Source organism: Oncorhynchus nerka, linkage group LG11 (genome assembly GCF_034236695.1).
Source record: "Oncorhynchus nerka isolate Pitt River linkage group LG11, Oner_Uvic_2.0, whole genome shotgun sequence".
In the NCBI taxonomy this organism is placed as follows: Eukaryota; Metazoa; Chordata; class Actinopteri; order Salmoniformes; family Salmonidae; genus Oncorhynchus; species Oncorhynchus nerka.
The window spans coordinates 60,620,524-60,646,721 of NC_088406.1; the positions used below are offsets into that span (position 1 = coordinate 60,620,524).

Consider the following 26,198-nt stretch of genomic DNA (forward strand, 5'->3'; position numbering starts at 1 on the left):
ACCTGTGTGATGTTTGGGAGAAGTTGAAGCTCAGAATGAAATAGAACATGATTATGTTGCATCTCTATGATCTGAAGGTCCACCAGGGGCTAATTAGTTTCAACTTATACAGTACCGACTCTTTCTTAATACAAGTCCTCTCTTCCACCTTCTCTCTCCCTCTCTTCTGTCTCTCCCTCTCTTTCCCATCACTCTCCCTCTCTCCTTCCCTCTCTCTCCCCGTATCTCCCTCTCTGTCTACCCTTCTTTCCCTCCCTCCCTCCCTCCCTTGTCCTTTTTACATGGAGAACGTGCACTAACTGAGATCATTATCATTTCCAGTCAGAGATGCCTGACGCTTGCCTGCCCAACAACAAAGACTTGCCGGGGAACTCGCACTACACACACACACACAATCTCGCCAAATCAATGGGCATCATGTCGGAGGATTCACACGTTCCACCATGATCACAGACTATAGAAAATAACGAGCCTGGCTCAATTAACACAAAGGGAGATCAGTATTATCGTATGTTCAAGTTGCTCTCATTAAAGCCACAATCTGGAATCTGGGAATCGTGTAAACTTGTTCTAACCTATTATGTGGATGTCAGAGACTGTCTGTCTTTGCGTCTACACTGTAAAACAAATCTAGTCGTTTGAACTAGTTATTATTAAGTAACTGGTTCCACAGCCTTGTTCTTTTTTACTCAACTTTTCGGTTCAAGTGTTACCTGAACAAAAACAATTAGTTGGCCCAAAACTTAGTTCCAACTTGAGAAAATGCAGTCAACTTTCTAGTTGTGTGTCTGCTTAAATTGTCTCAGATGTTCATTCAACTCAAAATCATTAATTAATTAAATTAATTAAAAAAGTCAGTGGAACTAGTTACATACACACAGTGCTTTAACATACAATGTTTAACTTCGATAGTTGACACGCATACATGATAGGCTAGATTAAGCAGCCACCTATGGCGGCACTTGAATTTGGGGCGGCATTTTGACAATTGGCTCCCCGGCGCCCCTGATCAGCTACTGCACTGCCGGCGGCACCCCAGCCACCAGCTCATAGCATTTCTGCAATTTCCACTTCTCCCAAAATTCACTCCCACTATGCTTGGTGTGTTTATATTGGATTATGCAAGTGTGAAACGTTACCAGAAATGAATCCGCCAATTAAATGATTGTATTGTTTTTTTATGTTGGTGTGACGAACACGATTAGTGATTAAGGCAGTAGCCTAACCTAGCCTGTTAACATGAGCTAGCTACTACTAGTGGTAATCATCTTAGCTAATCAGATTCATGATTCGCCAATGAGCGCTTGACGCAGCTTCAAGAGCACAGCAGTGTCTTCAGCATCCTGTAACAACATCCCCACATTCAAGGACATGGAATCAACGTGTTTGAGCAGGAGACTGGGCAGTGAGGCAAAAGCACTCAACGCACTGGGGTACATATCCAGACCCCAAATGGCCTCCTTGTATCTCAATGCCTTTGTTCGCTCTGGGAGATCTTCTCAGACTCCCGGTGACAGTGGCAAGTGGAGAGCGCACATTCTCCAAGCTCAAACTCAAACTACCTGCACTCTACGAGTCAAGAGACTCAAACTTTGAGAACAAGGCTACCTAAATTCTATCAGCATACTGATTGCATATCAAAATGGTGCCGACAGAGATGGTTGCCTCGCTTCGAGTGCGTTATTTTCTTTTTTTATGTATTATTTCTTACACTGTTACCCCAGGAAATCTTAAGTCTTATTACATACAGCCAGGAAGAACTATTGGATATACGAGCAACGTCAAATTTTCAACATTACGACCAGGAATACCACTTTCCCGAAGCAGATCCTCAGTTCGAACCGCCACCCAGGACAATGGATCTAATCCCAGTAGCCAACCCAAAACAACGGCGCCGCAGAAGGGGCAGCCACCGGGCTTCTCCATGCATCGCGCCGACAGACATAAACACCTCTCTGGGAAGAGGAAGGGCGGGGGTGGATGCTTTATGATTAACCACTCATGGTGTAACCATAACAACATACAGGAACTCAAGTCCTTCTGCTCACCCGACCTAGAATTCCTTACAATCAAATGCCGGCCATTTTACCTACCAAGAGAATTCTCATCAGTTATAGTCACAGCTGTGTACATTCCCCCTCAAGCAAACACCAAGAGGGCCCTCGAGGAACTTCACTGGACTCTATGTAAACTGTAAACTATATATCCGGAGGCTGCATTTACTGTAGCTGGGGGTTTTAACAAAGCAAATTTGAGAACAATGCTATCTAAATTCTATCAGTATATTTTTGCACGACGCGCAGGGGTAATACTCTTGACCACTGCTACTCTAACTTCCGCATACAAAGCCCTCCCCCACCCTCCCTTTGGCAAATCCGACCACGACGCCATCTTGCTTGTACCATCTTATAGGCAGAAACTCAAACAGAATGTATCAGTGACGAGAACCATTCAACGCTGGTCTGACCAATCGGAAGCCGTGCTTCAAGATTGTTTTGATCACGCGGACTGGAATATGTTCCGGTCAGCCTCAGAGCAACATCGACCTATACGCTGACTCGGTGAGCGGGTTTATAAAGTAGTGCATTATAGATGCTGTACCCACTGTGACTATTAAAACCTACCCTAACCAGAAACAGTGGATGGTTGGCGGTATTCGCACAAAATTGAAAGCGTGATACACCGCATTAAACCATGGAAAGAGGTCTGGAAATTTGGCTGAATATAAACAAGTGTAGTATATAAACAAGGCAATCAAATGAAATTCCGGTACAGGGACAAAGTGGAGTCACAATTCAACGGCTCAGACAAGAGACGTATGTGGCAGGGTCTACAAGAAATCACGGACGACAAAAACAAAAACAGCCACGTCACGGACACCGACAAACTAAACACCACCTTGCCCGCTTTGAGGATAATACAGTGCCACCATCGCGGCTCGCTAACAAGGACTGCGCCCCACCACCCCTTCTCTGTGGCCGACGTGAGTAAAACGTTTCAACGCGTTAACCCTTGCAGGGCTACTGGCCCAGACGGCACCCTAGCCGCATCCTCAGAGCATGCAGAGACCAGCTGGCTGGTGTGTTTACGGACATATTCAATCGCTCCCTATCCCAGTCTGTTGTCCCCACATGCTTCAAGATGGCCACCATTGTCCCTGTACCCAAGAAGGCAAAGCTAACTGAACTAAATGACTACTGCCCCATAGCACTCACTTGTGTCATCATGAAGTGCTTTGAGAGACTAGTCAAGGATCATATCATCTCCACCTTACCAGCCACCCTAGTCCCACTTCAGTTTGCATACCGCCCCAATAGGTCCACAGATGACGCAATCGCCATCACACAGCACACTGCCCTATCCCAGAAGAATACATATGTAAGAATGCTGTTCATTGACTACAGCTCAGCATTCAACACCATAGTACCCTCCAAGCTCATCATCAGCCCCGCCCTGTGCAATTGGGTCCTGGACTTTCTGACGGGCCACCCCCAGGTGGTGAAGGTAGGAAACAACATCTCCACTTCGCTGACCATCAACACTGGGGCCCCACAAGGGTGCGTGCTCAGTCCTCTCCTGTACTCCCTGTTCACCTACGACTGTGTGGCTATGCAACGCAATCATCAAGTTTGCAGACACAACAGTAGTGGGCTTGATCACCAACAACGACGAGACAGTCTACAGAGAGGAGGAGTATGATGTCAGGAAAACAACCTCTCACTCAACATCAACAAAACAAAGGAGATGATCGTGGATTTAAGGAAACGGCAGAAGGAGCACCCCCTATCCACATCGAAGGGACAGCAGTGGAGGTGGAAGGTTTTATGTTCCTCGGCGTACACATCAAAGACAAACTGAAATGGTCCACCCACACAGACAGTGTGGTGAAGGCGCAACAGCACCTCTTCAACCTCAGGAGGCTGAAATTTGGCTTGTCACCCAAAACCCTGACAAACTTTACAGATGCACAATCGAGAGCACCCTGTCAGGATTTATCACAGCCTGGTTGCAACTGCACTGCCCTCAACCGCAAGGCTCTCCAGAGGTAGGTGCGGTCTGCACAACGCATCACCGGGGACAAACTACCTGCCCTCCATGACACCTACAGCACCCGATGTCACAGGAAGGCCAAAAAGATCATGAAGGACAACAACCACCCGAGCCACTGCCTGTTCACACCGCTATCATCAAGAAGGCGAGGTCAGTACAGGTGCATCAAAGCTGGGACCTGAGAGATTGAAAACAACTTCTCTCTCAAGTCCATCAGACTGCTAAACAGCAATCACTAACTCAGAGAGGCTGCTGCCTACATTGAGAAGGTAAGCGTTGATCATTCACTTGCATTAATTTGTAAGATTTACTCAATTATCTATCACCTGTTTACTTTGTATTTATTTTATTTAAATAGACTAGATCCTAATCTCACTCTATCACTCTCTCTCCCCCCTTATCTCTCTCTGTCTCTCTCAGATGATTTGATTTCAGGACCATGGACAGCTCCCGAGAGAACATCGCTGACTGCAATGCAGCACCAATGAAGAGGAAAGAGGCCACTTTAGGTGAAGACTAAATACATAAATGCTGAAACTGACATTGGTCAATCAAATTCAATATGTCAATAAACAACATTTGTTAAGGCTGGGTCATTGCCATAAAGCTTATTTTACACAATGCTCCAGTGAAACGATCTCACTTTTTTTTTTTTACAGTTCTACAGGAATATTAAAGTATTTGTTAAATATGTAATATAAAAGTGCTATTTTATTGTACCAATTGTGGGGTCGTGCCATGTGTGATAACACATGGAATATTATTAGTAAGAAACTCGGTTTCCTACTATAGGCCGTTGGCTGCATAGTGATAGCAACATTGTAACTCTCCGATGCAGGGGTTCAAATAACATTCCCTTCTGCTTAGGACCTCCTATAAGTGCATGCGTGCACCAACATTTTTTTATGGGCATAATCATAGAATTACATATCAAATTAGAACCTATTTCTTCCGATTCCCAAAAAATAAGTGGTTAGCCTACCTGTTTGACAGACAAAGTTATGCTATCCATAGATGTCGGTATAGCCAAATACTCCAATATTGCCGCATGTACTGATTAAATACCTCCGTGCCTGGGAAGGGCTTGGTGTGTTATGTTATAAAACCAGGGCTCGAATTGCGTGAGGAAAGGGCAAAAAAGGATATCGATTGTTTGTTTTCTGTTTTGAAATAAATTCATGTAACATATCCAAACGATATCAAGCGCTCTATAACTATGCTTCACTCGGTGATGCCTCATGCTAGAAACAAGCTCTGAAATGCCGGCGGAAGACTCCGAAGCATATGGAGATATATTGATTCCTCTCTATGAAGCTGAGCTGCAGCCTATGATATTCCAGGAGATAAAGAAAATGGACTTTGCTATTCTGTCCCTATTACAGCAATTGAGCTCTTCTCTTCCTGAAAAGAGAAGATGTTTGTTTAAACCCAGGCAGCTTTTAGGGAAGCACTTCTGTTGTTGGGATATACAACGGACGAGTAGCCAGCAGTTGAAGCTTACATTTTGTCTGCGTCGGTAGAGCCTCTGTCTGGGTGGAAAGGTCACTTTTGAAAGTGCCATGCTTAGATTCATAAGGATGTCTAATATGTCATTATTTGCAAACAGCTGTTGCAAACAAGACAACTCTGGTTTGACATTGAGAAATATGATAAGAATACCTATTTCTCTGTCCATTACTGAAACTTCTATTTCGTGGGGGCGGGGACATTTTTTTCTGCCTAGAGAGGCAGAGTGTCCAGGACCGGCCCTGCGTGTGTGTGTGACTGTGTGTGTGTGTGTCTCTGAATAGACTGGACAGTGGAGGCAGTATGTCACATCATTGGGCCCTTTTAAAGGTATCATCATAGCCTTGGAGGGCTGCAGTCTACTCTACCCAAGAAAGTTACCACATTTAAAACATTGTATGTTATAAGCACTGTGTGTGTGTGTGTGTGTCTGTGTTCCACAGCCTTTTGTTAAGTAAGATGCTCAAATAATAATTGAAGCCAACTATTTGTATTTAGTTCATTCGTATGAATGAACATATGAGACAATTTGAGCAAAAACATCATTTTAAGTGAACTGCATTTTGACTTATTTGGGCCAACAATTTTTGTTCAGGTAACACTTGGACTGAAAAGTTTAGAACACTAAAACAAGTCTGTGTAACCAGTTACCTAATAACAATTAGCTGAAACAACTAGATTTGATTTGTAGAACGCTGACTATGAATTTGAAAGGGGTTCCATTTCCCTGGCCCCATCACGTTTTCCTGAAAAACAAATCCCAGAGGGTTGCTTTAAAGATACAACAGGAATCATTCTATCCTCGTAACAGTAACACACCGATCCTTCTATTTATGAAATGGAATAATTGAATTGTGTTTCTGTGTGTGACAGCGTAATTCATGTTGCACATAAGGTTCGTTTTGCAGGGAGACTCAAATGGATCATAATTGCCAAGGGGTTCAGGCATGGGTGGACAAGCTAAATGAATGATCACACACACACACACACACATACACACACACACACACAATAATTACTTAGTTGTGACTTTCCTTTAGTCCTCCTAGGGACCAGAATAACATTTTGTACGCAATGGAAAAAACATTTTGTACGCAATGGAAAAAACATTTTTGTTTGCTACACTTTAATATAAAGGCTAATATAATCACACTACGTTGTTTATATGTGTGTATGGGAATAGCTGTGTAGATGGGGGTTCAATCTCTGTCTGCCAATAATTCTGGACTCATTCACAATGGAACGTACTTTTGTATGTTAGAATATAATATTAGGACAATATGATAATGATAAATAGCCTACGCGTGTGTGTCACTGATTATACGGCTTCACTCACCGTCTAGGATGAATTTCATTCTGGATGAATTAACCCTTCATTAATTAAGGGTTAGCCAAACTCTATTTGCATCGGCAGGTTCAATTTGTCAACCGCTGCCTGTAAATGGCTATTTCGTTAAAAGGAGAAATAATTGAAAGATAATAAGAAACGCATCTCCCCTTACAGATGTAGGATCTTCATTGCAGCCGGTTTGCTGAAGAAAAGAATCCTGCAGCAACAGGAAATGTGAATTATTATGTGGATTATAATTAATGGAATTCTTTTTAAAGGGGGTTGATGCATTTTTCGTACGGGAAAAATCAAGTCTGAAATTTCAAAAGGGGAAATTGCAAACTTCAGAAGCCTTTTTAAACCTCAAATACACTACAAGTTGCAGGAATGTTAACTTGATCACCCGGGTGCGGGAATGTTATCCTGCAACCGGGTGATCAAATTAAGATCCAACATCTGTATGTGAATCTGCAGGAAACAAAACCACTCACAAAGAGAAAGATCGAGCTGGGGAGAAGTAAGGACACATTGTCCTACACGTGCAGGCACACAAATCAACAACACCAAAAAAGAAGCTATCACAGAGACAGGCAAACTACATACAAACACCAACCAGAGATGGAAACTAAAGTTTTCACCCACAAGCAACCACAAGCGTGGGTCTCCAATAGTCCATATATCCTATTGAAGACAAGCCCTCATCCACTTCTCATATCAATCTGCAAGCACTTGCTGTGTTTACTGGGAGCAGCTCGGCCATCACACGGCCATACAAATTACCTACAGGGTGTGTCAGGGGCGAGGGGTTAGAGTCAGCACAGGGCCATACCAATTATCTACAGGACGTGTCAGGGGCGAGGGGTTAGAGTCAGCACAGGGCCATACCAATTATCTCCAGGATGTGTCAGGGGCGAGGGGTTAGAGTCAGCACAGGGCCATACCAATTATCTCCAGGATGTGTCAGGGGCGAGGGGTTAGAGTCAGCACAGGGCCATACCAATTATCTACAGGACGTGTCAGGGGCGAGGGGTTAGAGTCAGCACAGGGCCATACCAATTATCTACAGGATGTGTCAGGGGCGAGGGGTTAGAGTCAGCACAGGGCCATACCAATTATCTACAGGATGTGTCAGGGGCGAGGGGTTAGAGTCAGCACAGGGCCATACAAATTATCTACAGGATGTGTCAGGGGCGAGGGGTTAGAGTCAGCACAGGGCCATACCAATTATCTACAGGATGTGTCAGGGGCGAGGGGTTAGAGTCAGCACAGGGCCATACAAATGACTTACAGGATGTGTCAGGGGCGAGGGGTTAGAGTCAGCACAGGGCCATACAAATTATCTACAGGATGTGTCAGGGGCGAGGGGTTAGAGTCAGCACAGGGCCATACAAATTACCTACAGGATGTGTCAGGGGCGAGGGGTTAGAGTCAGCACAGGGCTATACCAATTATCTACAGGATGTGTCAGGGGCGAGGGGTTAGAGTCAGCACAGGGCCATACAAATTACCTACAGGATGTGTCAGGGGCGAGGGGTTAGAGTCAGCACAGGGCTATACCAATTATCTACAGGACATGTCAGGGGCGTGGGGCGAGGGGTTAGAGTCAGCACAGGGCCATACCAATTATCTACAGGATGTGTCAGGGGTGAGGGGTTAGAGTCAGCACAGGGCCATACCAATTATCTACAGAATGTGTCAGGGGCACAGGGCGAGGGGTAGGAGTCAGCACAGGGCCATACCAATTATCTACAGGATGTGTCAGGGGCGCGGGGCGAGGGGCGAGGGGCGAGGGGTAGGAGTCAGCACAGGGCCATACCAATTATCTACAGGACGTGTCAGGGGCGAGGGGTAGGAGTCAGCACAGGGCCATACCAATTATCTACAGGACGTGTCAGGGGCGAGGGGTAGGAGTCAGCACAGGGCCATACCAATTATCTACAGGATGTGTCAGGGGCGAGGGGTTAGAGTCAGCACAGGGCCAGACAGACAGGGAGTAATTAAACAGGCTGTTAGAAAAATCCTTTGATGTCACACAAGCATGTACACACACATACACACGCACAGTCACATTCCATGTGCCACATACAGAGAGCATACATGCACTGCTGAGTAACAGTACAACTTTCTGTTTCTGTTAGAAAACAAATAAAGAGAAAGAGAGAGAACACGGGCTGAGGGGAATGAGATACTCGTGTACTCGGGACAAAGATGGACACTCCCAATCACCAACAAGCAGAGACAAAGTCACGACCTTGTTGCGCTGCCAAACCACATGTCCACCTCATAAATCACATTCATCATACTTCACTCCAAAGCCAGAAATGGGGGGGGGCAGTGGGCTACAATATGCAGCCTCAGTTGAATCTTGACACAGAGTTACATATCTGACAGAATAGTCGAGAGGCCTCAGACATGAGATGGGCCTAGTTAGAATGGCATGAAAATAGGTATGGTCGTATAGGTTCAGTTTCTATACCAGAGATCAAGACAGTATGCTGATGAATGGGACAGGAGAGCACAGAGCATGGCACAGTCTAAACTGTTCTTTCATATACAATCTCAAACCGAGTTCTGGGCTGAGTTAGCTAAGCAACTGTTAAAGTGTAAGCGGCTGTCTTGGTCCTAGTCTGGAGAGACTCAGCCGCCCCGGAAGACTTTGCCCAAAACAGACGAGGCAAGGAAGCACCCCACACCATCGCTGCTCAGACGTGACAGGGTCGTGATCAAGAGCGTGCGTGCACAAGCGCGAGTGTGAACTTGCACCCCACACACACTTGCGCACATACACACACACACACACACACACTTCTCTCTCTCTCTTCCTCAGAGTGGTAACAGACCTTCCACGGTGGCTGAGGCGGACAAAAGGGCATCAGTGCTCAAGCATGACTCCACCTGGCCTTTCCCCCCCCGGCTAGCCAAGGAGGAGATGAACCCTTTGGATCCCTGTGTGCTCCTGGGTGGCAGCACCGCTTGGTTACCCACAGAGATGAGCCTGTGTGTGTGTGTGTGTGTGTGTGTGTGTGTGTGTGTGTGTGTGTGTGTGTGTGTGTGTGTGTGTGTGTGAGAGAGAGTGTGATTAGCTCTCTTTGATTAAACTAGCGCTTCTCGCTAGCTAGCAAGAAGCCGAGCCAACTCATCCCTGTCAATGCCATTCTAAGTCTATTCACAAAGAGACTGTCCATCCATCCATTCACGCATTGATTTCATTTATTTAACTTGACCTGCCTGAGATTGAAGCCCAGAGAAAATATTTTGGTCCATTAAAAAAAAATATATATATATATATATATATGGTCTATTAAACTCAACGGTAGTGTGAGTACACGGCAAGTGGCACTTGAATTTCAACACCGAAGGTTCTTGAAGGTCGGAGTTACAGATGGCTGAAGTTAATCAAATGCGAAGTGCGCGCAGTCTCTCAGATAAAAGATGAAGTGGAATTAGTTCTAAAGTTGAATCACTGGTAAAGCTTTAGAAGTCTACGTTGGAGTGAGTGCTAACGACTGATCTCTGTTGGAGACCATGACATTTGGAAAAGTTTGAATTTTGGCAGCACTTGATTTCACAGGCCTTGAGTGTGATTTCAGATCACTTTGTTGATGCAACTACTGTAAATAAGGCTAATAAACAAATAGGAGAACTACCTTAAACTATCCCAAACATGGAAACTGTCCAAAACTAGCCCATAATATGGAAACTAGTACAGTTGAAGTCGGAAGTTTACATACACCTTAGCCAAATACATTTAAACTCAGATGTTCACATAACATTTAATCCTAGTAGAAATTCCCTGTTTTAGGTCAGTTAGGATCACCACTTTATTTTAAGAATGTGAAATGTCAGAATAATAGTAGAGAGAGTTGGGTGAATTTTGTCCCATTCCTCCTGACAGAGCTGGTGTAACTGAGTCAGGTTTGTAGGCCTCCTTGCTCGCACATGCCTTTCCAGTTCTGCCCACAATTTCTCTATTGGATTGAGGTCAGGGCTTTGTGATGTTCAGTCCAATACCTTGACTTTGTTGTCCTTAAGCATTTTGCCACAACTTTGGAAGTATGCTTGGGGTCATTGTCCATTTGCAACCAAGCTTTAACTTCCTGACTGATGTCTTGAGATGTTGCTTCAATATATCCACATAATTGTCCTTCCTCATGCTGCCATCTATTTTGTGAAGCGCACCAGTCCCTCCTGCAGAAAAGCACCCCACAACATGATGCTGCCACCCCTGTGCTTCACAGTTGGGATGGTGTTTTTCGGCTTGCAAGCCAGACCCTTTTTCCTCCAAACATAACAAGGGTCATTTTGGCCAAACAGTGCTATTTTTGTTTCATCAGACCAGAGGACATTTCTCCAAGATGTATGATCTTTGTTCCCATGTGCAGGTGCAAACTGTTTTGGAGCAATGGCTTCTTCCTTGTTGAGTGGGGTTTCAGGTTATGTCGATATAGGACTCGTTTTACTGGGGATATAGATACTTTTGTACGCGTTTCCTCCAGCATCTTCACAAGGTCCTTTGCTGTTGTTCTGAGATTGATTCGCACTTTTCGCACCAAAGTACGTTAATCTCTAGGAGACAGAACATGTCTCCTTCCTGAGCGGTATGAAGTCTGCGTTGTCCCATGGTGTTCATACTTGCGTACTATTGTTTGTACAGATGAACGTGGTAACTTCAGTCGTTTGGAGTTCTTGGCTGATGTCTTTAGATGTTTTTATGATGTCAAGCGAAGAGGCACTGAGTTTGAAGGTAAGCCTTGAAATACAGCCCCAGGTACACCTCCAATTGACTCAAATGATGTCAATTAGCATATCAGAAGCTTCTAAAGTCATGACATAATTTTCTGGAATTTTCCAAGCTGTTTAAAGGCACAGTCAACTTAGTGTATGTAAACGTCTGACCCACTGGAATTGTGTTACAGTAAATTATAAGTTAAATCATCTGTCTGTAAACAATTGTTGGAAAAGTTACTTGTATCATGCACAAAGTAGATGTCCTAATCGACTTGCCAAAACTATAGTTTGTTAACAAGAATTTTGTGGAATGGTTGAAAAACGAGTTTTAATGACTCCAACATAAGTTTATGTAAACTTCCGACTTCAACTGTACATCCATCTGCCGTCCTCACTAAACTGTTAAGCCAAAATAGTCTGTGTACATCCGTAGATACATCTACTGTCTGTGTACATCCGTAGATACATCTACTGTCTGTGTACATCCGTAGCTACATCTACTGTCTGTGTACATCCGTAGATACATCTACTGTCTGTGTACATCCGTAGATACATCTACTGTCTGTGTACATCCGTAGGTACATCTACTGTCTGTGTACATCCGTAGATACATCTACTGTCTGTGTAGACACATGCACAACCAATACAAGCCAAAAATATTCTCTCATCTCTCCTTTACCCTCTTTTAACCCTTCACCCGCTACTCTTCTTTGCTCCTCCGCCTGTCTGTTTCCCTTTCCTCTTCTCGTCGAAGCGGCACGGTACAGATGAGACAACCGCTTGACAGATAGTTGTCACAGGCCGTGACAAAAAAAAGTTCACATTTAATTCAAAATCAATTCTATCATCCCTGGCAAATATAAAAATGGGCGGAAGAGGAAACATATGGGGGGAAAAAAGTGCCTGAAATGAACCAAATCAATCACACAGGCTTTGTCTTAGCGAAAATGTTTCCTCTCCTCTGTTTCAAATCAAATCTCTCTGTTGTCTCCCTTCGAGCTGCGATCTTAGCGTTTCCCGCCGCTGCCCTCTTTGGAGACCGGCTGTCTTCATGAACTATGTGATCGTGTAATAGATAAAGTATAGCATTTTCATATTTTACTGCACTGTTGAGCTGCAGCATAGTGACCGAGGCTATCTTACTAAGTTGGCCTCAGTCTCTGTCGGAGCAGTATAGGAGAGTCCCTTTACAGGGGGGCTGTTCATGGTGGAAGCCTTCTCCCTCATACAGCAGCGAGAGGAAGAGGGCAATGCTCCACTCCCAGTGTTCATAAACTAACACACTAATGTCTCTCTCATCCACAAATAGACAAACAAAAGCTGACTCTCTCATCTCTAGCTCAGAGCAGTGTGCGTGTGGTGTATTATCTCTGCCTTGTGCCTCCCAGCGTGGGGACCTCTTATGGGAAGCCCTCAGCCACATCACGTTCTGCTGACCAACAGTGTGTGTGTGTGTGTGTGTGTGTGTGTGTGTGTGTGTGTGTGTGTGTGTGTGTGTGTGTGTGTGTGTGTGCAATACAATGTTAACCAAAGAACTGCCGGTGACTTTCAACTGTCCTTGCCGTCGTCACCACAAAACAACCAGCACATACACACTAGGACTACTAATGAACTGGCGTATGACTAGCAACCAATTGCCACACAGCACTACAAGCTACACGTTCTGGTTCATTTTGCTTCATCACAGAATACAGGTTAATTCCCGCAACCTTGTCCGAAACTTTTTGCTTTCTTTGGAATAACAAATCTCAGTGCCTCAGAAGGAAATCAAATTCCATTCTCTATTTTCTCACACATCAAGTCATGCTTTAAAGATTGCATCTGTTTGGCTGTTGTTGCTTGCTTGTTAAGCCAGTCGTCCAGGGACACCAGAACCATCCGTCACTAACCCAGAAATAAAATCAACAGCAGAGATTAAAGAGAACGGAAATTATGCTTGATACAATGGGGCAGACCGAAGCTGGCAAGAAGTGTAGAATCAATACTTCCAAAACTCTCAAGGGGAAGCTGGAGTAAAGGGGTTGTAGAATACAAGAATATAAGTCTAGCATTTTCAAAACAGATACGGACAGTGTGTGTGTGTGTGTGTGTGTGTGTGTGTGTGTGTGTGTGTGTGTGTGTGTATGTGTGTGCGCGCTGCTACCTGCTGCCTGCCCAGAAGCTGCAGGTTTATCAAAGCTGTTTTAGAGAAGCGGTTGCTAAGCACGCTAGTTTCTGGGGAATGCCTCTATGGAAAGAATAACTTTTATCTTTTGAAGCCTTTCCTATACAGAATCTCTCTGCCTGCTAGTCTCTCTGCTAGTCATTCCAGCATGTTGTCAGCTTTGTTGTCAGCTATAACCAGAGAGTGTGAGTTTGGCTGGGTTTGATCCCAAGTCTCCTGTGCACCACAAGACTGTTAGCCCAACAAGCTAAAGCCTAGGCAGCAGCCCAGGCAAGGTTACTCATCACAAGACTGTTAGCCCAACAAGCTAAAGCCTAGGCAGCAGCCCAGGCAAGGTTACTCATCACAAGACTGTTAGCCCAACAAGCTAAATCCTAGGCAGCATCCCAGGCAAGGTTACTCATCACAAGACTGCGTTAGCCCAACAAGCTAAAGCCTAGGCAGCAGCCCAGGCAAGGTTACTCATCACAAGACTGCGTTAGCACAACGAGCTAAAGCCTAGGCAGCAGCCCAGGCAAGGTTACTCATCACAAGACTGCGTTAGCACAACGAGCTAAAGCCCAGGCAAGGTTACTCATCACAAGACTGCATTAGCCCAACGAGCTAAATCCTAGGCAGCAGCCCAGGCAAGGTTACTCATCACAAGACTGCGTTAGCCCAACGAGCTAAATCCTAGGCAGCAGCCCAGGCAAGGTTACTCATCACAAGACTGCGTTAGCCCAACAAGCTAAAGCCTAGGCAGCAGCCCAGGCAAGGTTACTCATCACAAGACTGCGTTAGCACAACGAGCTAAAGCCTAGGCAGCAGCCCAGGCAAGGTTATTCATCACAAGACTGCGTTAGCCCAACGAGCTAAAGCCCAGGCAAGGTTACTCATCACAAGACTGCGTTAGCACAACGAGCTAAAGCCCAGGCAGGGTTACTCATCACAAGACTGCGTTAGCCCAACGAGCTAAATCCTAGGCAGCAGCCCAGGCAAGGTTACTCATCACAAGACTGCGTTAGCCCAACGAGCTAAATCCTAGGCAGCAGCCCAGGCAAGGTTACTCATCACAAGACTGCGTTAGCCCAACAAGCTAAAGCCTAGGCAGCAGCCCAGGCAAGGTTACTCATCACAAGACTGCGTTAGCACAACGAGCTAAAGCCTAGGCAGCAGCCCAGGCAAGGTTATTCATCACAAGACTGCGTTAGCCCAACGAGCTAAAGCCCAGGCAAGGTTACTCATCACAAGACTGCGTTAGCCCAACGAGCTAAATCCTAGGCAGCAGCCCAGGCAAGGTTACTCATCACAAGACTGCGTTAGCCCAACAAGCTAAAGCCTAGGCAGCAGCCCAGGCAAGGTTACTCATCACAAGACTGCGTTAGCACAACGAGCTAAAGCCTAGGCAGCAGCCCAGGCAAGGTTACTCATCACAAGACTGCGTTAGCACAACGAGCTAAAGCCTAGGCAGCAGCCCAGGCAAGGTTACTCATCACAAGACTGCGTTAGCCCAACGAGCTAAAGCCTAGGCAGCAGCCCAGGCAAGGTTACTCATCACAAGACTGCTTTAGCCCAAAGAGCTAAAGCCTAGGCAGCAGCCCAGGCAAGGTTACTCATCACAAGACTGCGTTAGCCCAACAAGCTAAAGCCCAGGCAATGTTACTCATCACAAGACTGCGTTAGCCCAATGAGCTAAATCCTAGGCAGCAGCCCAGGGAAGGTTACTCATCACAAGACTGCGTTAGCCCAACGAGCTAAAGCCTAGGCAGCAGCCCAGGCAAGGTTACTCATCACAAGACTGCGTTAGCCCAACGAGCTAAAGCCCAGCAAGGTTACTCATCACAAGACTGCTTTAGCCCAACGAGCTAAATCCTAGGCAGCAGCCCAGGCAAGGTTACTCATCACAAGACTGCGTTAGCCCAACAAGCTAAAGCCTAGGCAGCAGCCCAGGCAACGTTACTCATCACAAGACTGCGTTAGCCCAACGTGCTAAAGTCTAGGCAGCATCCCAGGCAAGGTTACTCATCACAAGATCGTGGTTCGCGGGACCACCTCTGATAAAACTGTCTCTCACTAGCCAGATGACTCGGTTGATCCAACCCCGGTATAGCTTAGATTTTTAATAACCAGTGACTTTATTACCAGTAAAACCAGATAGCGTCTTACCTTGTCGCTCGCTATAACCAGTAAGTAAGTGACCAGCTGGGTTTACACCAAGGTCTCCGGGCACACCGCAAGACAGGTGAAGCCCAAGGCTACAGGTTAGGCAGCACGGTTACTCGTCACGCAATCGCGGTTCTCTGAACCACCTCCGTTACCCCCAACGACTATGTTAGCCCGGTGAGCTAAAGCCTCTGCTAAAGCTATGTGTCCCTACCTGTGTGACCAGGGGCTCCAGCAGCCGCTCCACGGTCAGGGTGCGGATCTCCAGACTCTTGGGGTCCCATTTCAACAGGATGGGGGACGTAGCGGTGGTCATGGTCTCTGCTGGAGGAACAAACAAAGAGACAAGTTAGAAAAACACACGTATTTGGTTAGAGGCAAAACAAAAGAGAGAGAGAGAGCGAGAGAGAGAAAGAGAGCCTATGTATGAGCTTGTTCTTTCAGCGGCGAGGCCTTTTTCGAAGAATGCCCCGTTTATTTCTCCCTCTATTCCTAGGCAGTGACACTTCATGCACCATCGACAGCCATTTAAAAGAGGGACGGATTAGAGAGTGGGAAACTGAAACGGAGGAGCTTGGTGGAGTCGCTTTAGAGCTTCGCGTTTCCTTTTCGACGGGGAGAGACAGAGGAGACTAGTGGGATGGTGGCAAGCGCCTCAAAACACACTCGAAAGAGAAGCATATCAACTCTACCCCCCGGTTCAGCCAATAAGTATCAAAACTGGGGAAACAATGGAGACTTTCAACATATTCCTACTTCTGCAAACCTGGGCATGGACCAGAGAGTCTCTGCCATAGCCGTGGGAAGTAGTTTTGGGGTGGGGGTGCTGCGATTTAGCAACAAGAATTGCCAGCGCCGAAGACGTCTAAATCGTTCCACTAATCCAGGACTAGTAGACCCAGTGCAATACCCTTTGTGAAAACATTTCAAAGAAATGCATTTGAGTGTTTACCCGCATTTATAACTCGAGACGGATAATTATCTGTACAAAACAGTTCATCTGATATCTGTGGAATATAAAAAAACAAACACTTGCTTGACATATGTTTTCCAGTTTGAGATACTTTGCAAATTGATCTGTGAAAACAGAAATGGTTTATTCATTCCTTTTTCCCCATCTTAGTAGACACTCTTATCCAGAGCAACTTACAGTAGTGAATGCATGCATTGTCCCATGGCAATCGAACCAACAACCCTAGCATTGCAACCTCCATGGTCTACCAACTGAGCCACATGATGTCTTCTTGGTGATGGAAGGTACAAACCTGGATGACCAGCCTATGTACTATACAGTAATGTATTTACATTAAGTGGTTTGGAATAACAGTAAATTAATACTGCACGAAAAAAAAGTGGTTGTTTTCCATGTTATTTGATCAAGGGAAAAAAAACTGAACCTGATGTTGTAACGCTTGTCGTCTGGGGAAGGAGAGGAGGACCAAGGTGCAGCGTGGTAAGTGTTCATATTTTAATGAACACTGAAAACAAAACAAAACAACCGACGACCAGTCCTGTAAGGTGCAACACAACACTAAACAGAAAATAACCACCCACAAAACACAATGGAAAACAGGCTACCTAAATATGGTTCTCAATCAGGGACAACGATTGACAGCAGACTCTGATTGAGAACCATACCAGGCCAAACACAGAAATAGAAAATCATAGACAAACTAACATTGACAAGACAACCCACCCAACTCACGCCCTGACCATACTAAAACAAAAGACAAAACAAAGGAACTAAGATCAGAACGTGACAGTACCTCCTCCCCAAAGGTGCGGACTCCGGCCGCAAAACCTGAACCTATAGGGGAGGGTCTGGGTGGGTGTCTGTCCACGGTGGCGGCTCTGGCGCGGGACGTGGACCCCACTCTACTGTAGTCTTTCTCCGCCTCCTTAACCGCCTCCGTGGCTTCTTAAGAGCGGCGACCCTCGCCACCGACCTCGGACTGGGGACCCTACCCACGGGTCCCGAATGGACGGGATATTCCGGCAGCGCTGGAGTGAAGGACGACTCCGGCAGCGCCGGACAGGCGGGAGACTCCGGCAGCTCCAGAGTGAAGGGCAATTCCGGCATCGCCGGCATGACAGGCGGCTCTGGCCACTCCTGGTTGACAGACGGGAGACTCTGGCAGCTCCTGGCTGACAGACGGGAGACTCTGGCAGCTCCTGGCTGACAGACGGGAGACTCTGGCAGCTCAGGACAGACGGGAGACTCTGGCAGCTCAGGACAGACGGGAGACTCTGGCAGCTCAGGACAGACGGGAGACTCTGGCAGCTTAGGACAGACGGGAGCACCTGTAGGGAGAAGACGGAGAGACAGCCTGGTGCGGGGGGCTGCCACCGGAGGGCTGGTGCGTGGAGGTGGCACCATGATAGACCGGACTGTAAAGGCGCACTGGAGCTCTTGAGCACCGAGCCTGCCCAACCTTACCTGGTTAAATGCTCCCAGTAGCCAGGCCAGTGCGGCGAGGTGGAATAGCCCGCACTGGGCTGTGCTGGCGAACCGGGGACACCATGCGTAAGGCTGGTGCCATGTACACCGGCCCGAGGAGACGCACTGGAGACCAGATGCACTGAGCCGGCTTCATGGCACCTGGCTCGATGCCGACTCTAGCCCGGCCGATACGAGGTGCTGCAATGTACTGCACCGGGCTATGCACACGCACTGGGGACACACGGCATAACAAGGTGCCTGCCCGGTCCCTCTCGCTCTCCGGTAAGCACGGGGAGTTGGCTCAGGTCTCCTACCTGACTTAGCCACACTCCCCGGGTGCCACCCCCCAAATACATTTTTGGGGCTGCCTCTCGGGCTTCCAACCGCGCCGCCGTGCTGCCTCCTCGTACCACCGCCTCTCAGCTTTTGCTGCCTCCAGCTCAGCCTTGGGGCGGTAATATTCTCCAGCCTGTGCCCATGGCCCCTTGCCGTCCAGAATCTCCTCCCATGTCCAGGAGTCCTGCGATTCCGGCCGCTGCTGCTGCTGCCCGTTACCACGCTGCTTGGTAATTTCTTGGTGGGTGGTTCTGTAACGCTTGTCATCTGGGGAAGGAGAGGAGGACCAAGGGGTAGCGTGGTAAGTGTTCATATTTTAATGAACACTGAAAACAAAACAATAAACAACCAACGAACAGTCCTGTAAGGTGCAACACAACACTAAACAGAAAATAACCACCCACAAAACACAATGGAAAACAGGCTACCTAAATATGGTTCTCAATCAGGGACAATGATTGACAGCTGCCTCTGATTGAGAACCATACCAGGCCAAACACAGAAATAGAAAATCATAGACAAACCAACATAGACAACCCAACCAACTCACTCCCTGACCATACTAAAACAAAAGACAAAACAAAGGAACTAAGGTCAGAACGTGACAGATGTTAATGTTTTGTGTCTTTGACCATCATTTTGCACCTTTTGATATACATGTTTAAGGACAGGGTTTTGTTCCTTCTGGATTCCATTAGAATGACGATCGCAGAGAAAGTGCAACAACTCTTACAAATGCAAGCTATTGAATCCTGCAAGATACTGTTGTTAATTATACAACTATCTATTTTTGACAAAGCAAGTTACTGAAAAAAAGTGTGTGTGTGTGCCTCCCCCCCACACACACACACACTACAGAGGTCCATGTCGGTCCACTAACGCAAGTAAAGGGCCAGTGCAAATCAAATAAAATCAAATTAAATTGTATTTGTCACATACACATGGTTAGCAGATGTTAATGCGAGTGTAGCGAAATGCTTGTGCTTCTAGTTCCGACAATGCAGTAATAACCAACAAGTAATCTAACTAACAATTCCAAAACTACTGTCTTATAAACAGTGTAAGGGGATAAAGAATATGTACATAAAGATATATGAATGAGTGATGGTACAGAGCAGCATAGGCAATATACAGTAGATGGTATCGAGTACAGTATATACATATGAGATGAGTATGTAAACAAAGTGGCATAGTTAAAGTGGCTAGTGATACATGTATTACGTAAGGATGCAGTAAATGATATAGAGTACAGTATATACGTATGCATATGAGATGAATAATGTAGGGTATGTAACATTATATTAGGTAGCATTGTTTAAAGTGGCTAGTGATATATTTTACATAATTTCCCATCAATTCCCATTATTAAAGTGGCTGGAGTTGAGTCAGTGTCAGTGTGTTGGCAGCAGCCACTCAATGTTAGTGGTGGCTGTTTAACAGTCTGATGGCCTTGAGATAGAAGCTGTTTTTCAGTCTCTCGGTCCCAGCTTTGATGCACCTGTACTGACCTCGCCTTCTGGATGATAGCGGGGTGAACAGGCAGTGGCTCGGGTGGTTGTTGTCCTTGATGATCTTTATGGCCTTCCTGTAACCTCGGGTGGTGTAGGTGTCCTGGAGAGCAGGTAGTTTGTCCCCGGTGATGCGTTGTGCAGACCTCACTACCCTCTGGAGAGCCTTACGGTTGTGGGCGGAGCAGTTGCCGTACCAGGCGGTGATACAGGCCGCCAGGATGCTCTCGATTGTGCATCTGTAGAAGTTTGTGAGTGCTTTTGGTGACAAGCCGAATTTCTTCAGCCTCCTGAGGTTGAAGAGGCGCTGCCAGGCCTTCTTCACGATGCTGTCTGTGTGAGTGGACCAATTCAGTTTGTCTGTGATGTGTATGCCGAGGTACTTAAAACTTACTACCCTCTCCACTACTGTTCCATCGATGTGGATAGGGGGGTGTTCCCTCTGCTGTTTCCTGAAGTCCACAATCATCTCCTTAGTTTTGTTGACGTTGAGTGTGAGGTTATTTTCCTGACACCACACTCCGAGGGCCCTCACCTCCTCCCTGTAGGCCGTCTCGTCGTTGTTGGTAATCAAGCCTACCACTGTTGTGTCGTCCGCAAACTTGATGATTGAGTTGGAGGCGTGCGTGGCCACGCAGTCGTGGGTGAACAGTGAGTACAGGAGAGGGCCTAGAACGCACCCTTGTGGGGCCCCAATGTTGAGGATCAACGGGGTGGAGATGTTGTTGCCTACCCTCACCACCTGGGGGCGGCCCGTCAGGAAGTCCAGTACCCAGTTGCACAGGGCGGGGTCGAGACCCAGGGTCTCGAGCTTGATGACGAGCTTGGAGGGCACTATGGTGTTAAATGCCAAGCTGTAGTCGATGAACAGCATTCTCACATAGGTATTCCTCTTGTCCAGATGGGTTAGGGCAGTGTGCAGTGTGGTTGAGATTGCATCGTCTGTGGACCTATTTGGGCGGTAAGCAAATTGGAGTGGGTCTAGGGTGTCAGGTAGGGTGGAGGTGATATGATCCTTGACTAGTCTCTCAAAGCACTTCATGATGACGGAAATCGTTTAGCTCAGTTACCTTAGCTTTCTTGGGAACAGGAACAATGGTGGCCCTCTTGAAGCATGTGGGAACAGCAGACTGGTATAGGGATTGATTGAATATGTCCGTAAACACACCGGCCAGCTGGTCTGCGCATGCCCTGAGGGCGCAGCTGGGGATGCCGTCTGGGCCTGCAGCCTTGCGAGGGTTAACACGTTTAAATGTTTTACTCACCTCGGCTGCAGTGAAGGAGAGTCCGCATGTTTTCGTTGCAGGCCGTGTCAGTGGCACTGTATTGTCCTCAAAGCGGGCCAAAAAGTTATTTAGTGTGCCTGGGAGCAAGACATCCTGTTCCGTGACTGGGCTGGTTTTCTTCTTGTAGTCCGTGATTGATTGTAGACCCTGCCACATACCTCTTCTGTCTGAGCCGTTGAATTGAGATTCTACTTTGTCTCTATACTGTCGCTTAGCTTGTTTGATAACCTTGCGGAGGGAATAGCTGCACTGTTTGTATTCGGTCATGTTACCAGTCACCTTGCCCTGATTAAATGCAGTGGTTCGCGCTTTCAGTTTCATGCGAATGCTGCCATCAATCCACGGTTTCTGGTTAGGGAATGTTTTAATCGTTGCTATGGGAACGACATCTTCAACGCACGTTCTAATGAATCAGCGTATTCGTCAATGTTGTTATCTGACGCAATATGAAACATATCCCAGTCCACGTGATGGAAGCAGTCTTGGAGTGTGGAATCAGCTTGGTCGGACCAGCGTTGGACAGACCTCAGCGTGGGAGCTTCTTGTTTTAGTTTCTGTCTGTAGGCAGGGATCAACAAAATGGAGTCGTGGTCAGCTTTTCCGAAAGGAGGGCGGGGCAGGGCCTTATTTGCGTCGCGGAAGTTAGAGTAACAATGATCCAAGGTTTTTCCAGCCCTGGTTGCGCAATCGATATGCTGATACAATTTAGGGAGTCTTGTTTTCAGATTAGCCTTTTTAAAATCCCCAGCTACAATGAATGCAGCCTCAGGATGTATGGATTCCAGTTTGCAAAGAGTCAAATAAAGTTCGTTCAGAGCCATCGATGTGTCTGCTTGGGGGGGAATATATATGGCTGTGATTATAATCGAAGAGAATTCTCTTGGTAGATAATGGGGTCGACATTTGATTGTGAGGAATTCTAAATCAGGTGAACAGAAGGATTTGAGTTCCTGTATGTTTCTTTGATCACACCACGTCTCGTTAGGCATACGCTCCCGCCCCCGCCCCTCTTCTTACCATAAAGATGTTTGTTTCTGTCGGCGCGATGCGTGGAGAAACCCGCTGGCTGCACTGCCTCCGATAGCGTCTCTCCAGTGAGCCATGTTTCCGTGAAGCAAATAACGTTACAGTCTCTGATGTCCCTCTGGAATGCTACCCTTGCTCGGATTTCATCAACCTTGTTGTCAAGAGACTGGACATTGGCGAGAAGAATGCTAGGGAGTGGTGCACGATGTGCCCGTCTCCGGAGTCTGACCAGAAGACTGCAAAAGACCCTCTTTTACGGAGTCGTTTTTTTGGGGGGTCGCCAGCTGGGATCCATTCCGTTGTCCTGATTGAAAGGCAGAACACAGGATCCGCGTCGCAAAAATCATATTCTTGGTCGTACTGATGGTGAGTTGACGCTGATCTTATATTCAGTAGTTCTTCTCGACTGTATGTAATGAAATCTAAGATGACCTGGGGTACTAATGTAAGAAATAACACGTAAAAAAACTAAAAACTGCTTTAGTGAAAAAATACATGCAAATGACGAAAGAAATCAGGCAAAAGACCACTGATTGCATTAAAGGGCGCCGACACCACTCGCATCTCCACCCATGGAGGCCGCTGAGGGGAGGACAGCTCATAATAACGTCTAGAACGGAGTCATGTGTTTGATCTATTTGATACCATTCCACATCATTACCACGAGCCCATTCTCCCCAATGAAGTTGCCACCAACCTCCTGTGAACTCGGCAGTTAAAGATTCACAGAAAAGACACCTCCACGTTAACTAGAATGTAAGAGTCTGTGCCGAGATTCTTTAATGGTGTTGTGTTGAAGTGTTTTTACTCAGGCTTGAATGTGATTCAGGGACACCTCGCACTGTTTTTGCCTACTGCCTTCAAACCCGATTGTCATTCAGAAGAGTGTGTTGGCCTAGATTTGTCTCTCAGTCTCTATCATTCCTTTCGGTGGGACCGAGAGAGAGCGAGTGGGATTCTGATTACTAAAAACACATGTGGGTACAAAGCTTGAGCAGTGGCTTTGAAGAACAGAGCTAATATATGCAGGTGAGTCTCTGATTAAGGCAGGAAACTGAGGCGGGGAGACACAGGCAGGGATCCATTTGGAAATATGAGAGAGAAAGAGAGAGAGCGAGAGCGAGAGAGAGGGAGAGAGAGAGAGGGGAGGGAGAAGTTTGGCTGAGGTGAGTTGAAAAGTACAGAACTAAGTGGAATTCCAATGATCACCATTGAAAAAACCCTTAGGAGTATATAGCTGAGGCGAGAAGTACCACTCACATTTAAATTAAGTCTAATCCAAATCGGTTCTATTAACAAATTAGCTACCTATAATTCCGAAGAGTAATACCAAGCTACACACAGATGTGGCCATACGCACACACACACACACACACACACACACACACACACACACACACACACACACACACACACACACACACACACACACACACTGAGGCAAAGTCTAAACCCTGACATATGCTTGTGTAGGGGCCTCCTCCTATAGACTATACTATTGTCAGTAGGGGGATCTGACTCACTGGGGTTATTTGGGGTCGACAGAGTCCACAGCAGAAGGATGGAGAGGGGCAGAGGAGGGAGGAGGGCTGCCATTACCACCGTGAAGCTAAGCAACACTCCAGTCCAATGTTGCCAGCTGGGGCATGTGGGCGGGGGTCCAGTGCCTCTGTCTGGTGGACGGGGACGGGGATGAGGGGACGGGGGTTGAGGGAAATTGAGGGTTCTGGACTAAGGGCTTCTAAAACAAGGCTGGGAGTGAATAAAGCCTCTGGGAAGACTGGCCAGCATTAAGCTCTCCTTCTCTTCTATAGTAGATAATATGCTCCACATGAAGTCTACACCTACAAAGACAAAATCTTGCCTACTAGCCTAAATGAGGAATATTTCAAACAGTATCACATGAACAGGAAACACATTGCATAACAGGCCTTGTAAGAAGCCTAACTGAGTGGCTCTTCCCACACAGAAAGGAGACATAGAAGTAAAGCGTTTATTTTGAAATGTCAGGAATTGCCCAAAATACATGTAGGCCTTTACAAACTCCTGGAATTAAACCCCAAAATAAGTGTCCTTTGCAGTGAGGATGAGTTCAGACAGACTACACACACACACACACACACACACACACACACAGGCAGAGTCGCACAGACACACATACACACACGTACAGCAGAGTAAAGTGTGCCCTCGCTGACATTTCTCTGACATTCACTGACATTTGTGGAACAAACATCAGACGTAATGTATGTTTACAGCCGGGGAGAGGTTCATTAGGTGAAGCTAACTTCGAGCAAATGAATGCAATCGCTCCTCCAGACGACTCTTCCCTTACAGTCGATGTCCACGCACCCGCGAAAATATCCGGTATTTTTTGTTGTAGTTGCATTAAATGGTCCCCCCAGTTCTCTAGCTTAGACCAACCCATGTCGTAATTGATAGCACAGGGAACCCCACATGCAAGAGAAAATAAGAAATAGAGGACAAACGAGAAGACCAGAAATGTAATGCGTTTTCCCCTGACGTTTGATCTCCCAATGAATGTCCGTTGGCAGCCCGAAACAGAGGCAAGCCGAGTGACAAACGCCTCTAATTGCAAAACTATGTCCATTGATCAACTATGAAAATACACCGGGAAAGAAAATACCGATGTGGAAGTAGCACTGGATTATAGCGCACACATTCTACTTGCTACTCAACAGACATCACTCAGACCTTGTCCTCAGCTCCCCTCTCTCTCCCCGCGGGCGGTACCGTTTCATACGGGTAGTACGTTCAAGTACAACTTAAAACAGTGGGACAACGAACAATAATGGACAAGGAACAATAGTCATATGCCCTTCTGTGGAATTACTAACGGCTCTGGACACTTGGGAAATGTCAAGGGGGGCGTATTCCCTTCTTTTCTTCTCCAGAAATACCCCGGAGAGGAAGAAAGGAGAGAAGGAGAAAAAGAAAAGTACCAACACCTGTAACTAATGCAACTGTCGACGCCATGGCAACAGCGAAAGAGAGTGGCGCTTGTCGATGGTTCCGTTCCAAATGGCACTTTATTCCATATATAATGCATTACTTTTGAAGAGGACCCTGGCTCTGTTTAAATGTAGTGCACTATATAGGGAACAGGGTGCCATTTTGGGACGCACAACCTACGCTACACAATGCGTTACTTTGAAGTCGTATGGACTATGAGGTCTGTATTAGGTAATGGAAGAGGTTGCTATGAGGAGGTATGAACAGGTATGAAGTGGAACAAAGGATTGAGTTAGAGATAGTGTTAAGATAAACTAAGGATATTGAAGTGGTTCAGGTGAACTAAGGATGTATACTGAACAAACGCATAAACTCAACATGCAACAATTTCAACGATTTTACTTAGTTACAGTTTTAATATAAGGAAATCAGTCAAATGAAATAAATGAATGAGGCCCTAATCTATGGATTTCACATGACTGGGCAGGGGCACAGCCATGGGTGGGCCTGAGAGGACATAGGCCCACCTACCTGGGAGCCAGGGCCACCATTATAGGGAGCCAGGCCCAGCCAATCAAAATTGGGTTTTCCCTACAAAAGGGCTTTATTACAGACAGCAATCATTCTCAATTTCATCAGCTGTCTGGGTGGCTGGTCTCAGATGATCCCGCAGGTGAAGAAGCCAGATGTTGAGGTCCTGGGCTGGCGT

The 26,198-nt window shown here is 46.5% G+C and overlaps 1 protein-coding gene and 1 long non-coding RNA gene across 2 annotated transcripts in view; one reads left to right on the plus strand and one right to left on the minus strand.

The window, feature by feature from the left end:
• Positions 1-26,198, minus strand: part of LOC115137525 (catenin alpha-2-like) — a 698,212-nt gene that overhangs the window by 636,758 nt on the left and 35,256 nt on the right. The window contains exon 2 of the mRNA XM_065024699.1: positions 16,135-16,244. Within this exon, the coding sequence (XP_064880771.1) occupies positions 16,135-16,236 (102 nt within the window). The 5' untranslated portion in view covers positions 16,237-16,244. The remainder of the gene's footprint in view (positions 1-16,134; positions 16,245-26,198) is intronic.
• On the plus strand, positions 274-4,641 carry LOC115137260 (uncharacterized). The gene is made up of 2 exons (XR_003864778.2): positions 274-4,319; positions 4,471-4,641. It is a non-coding gene; the product is annotated as an uncharacterized LOC115137260 (long non-coding RNA).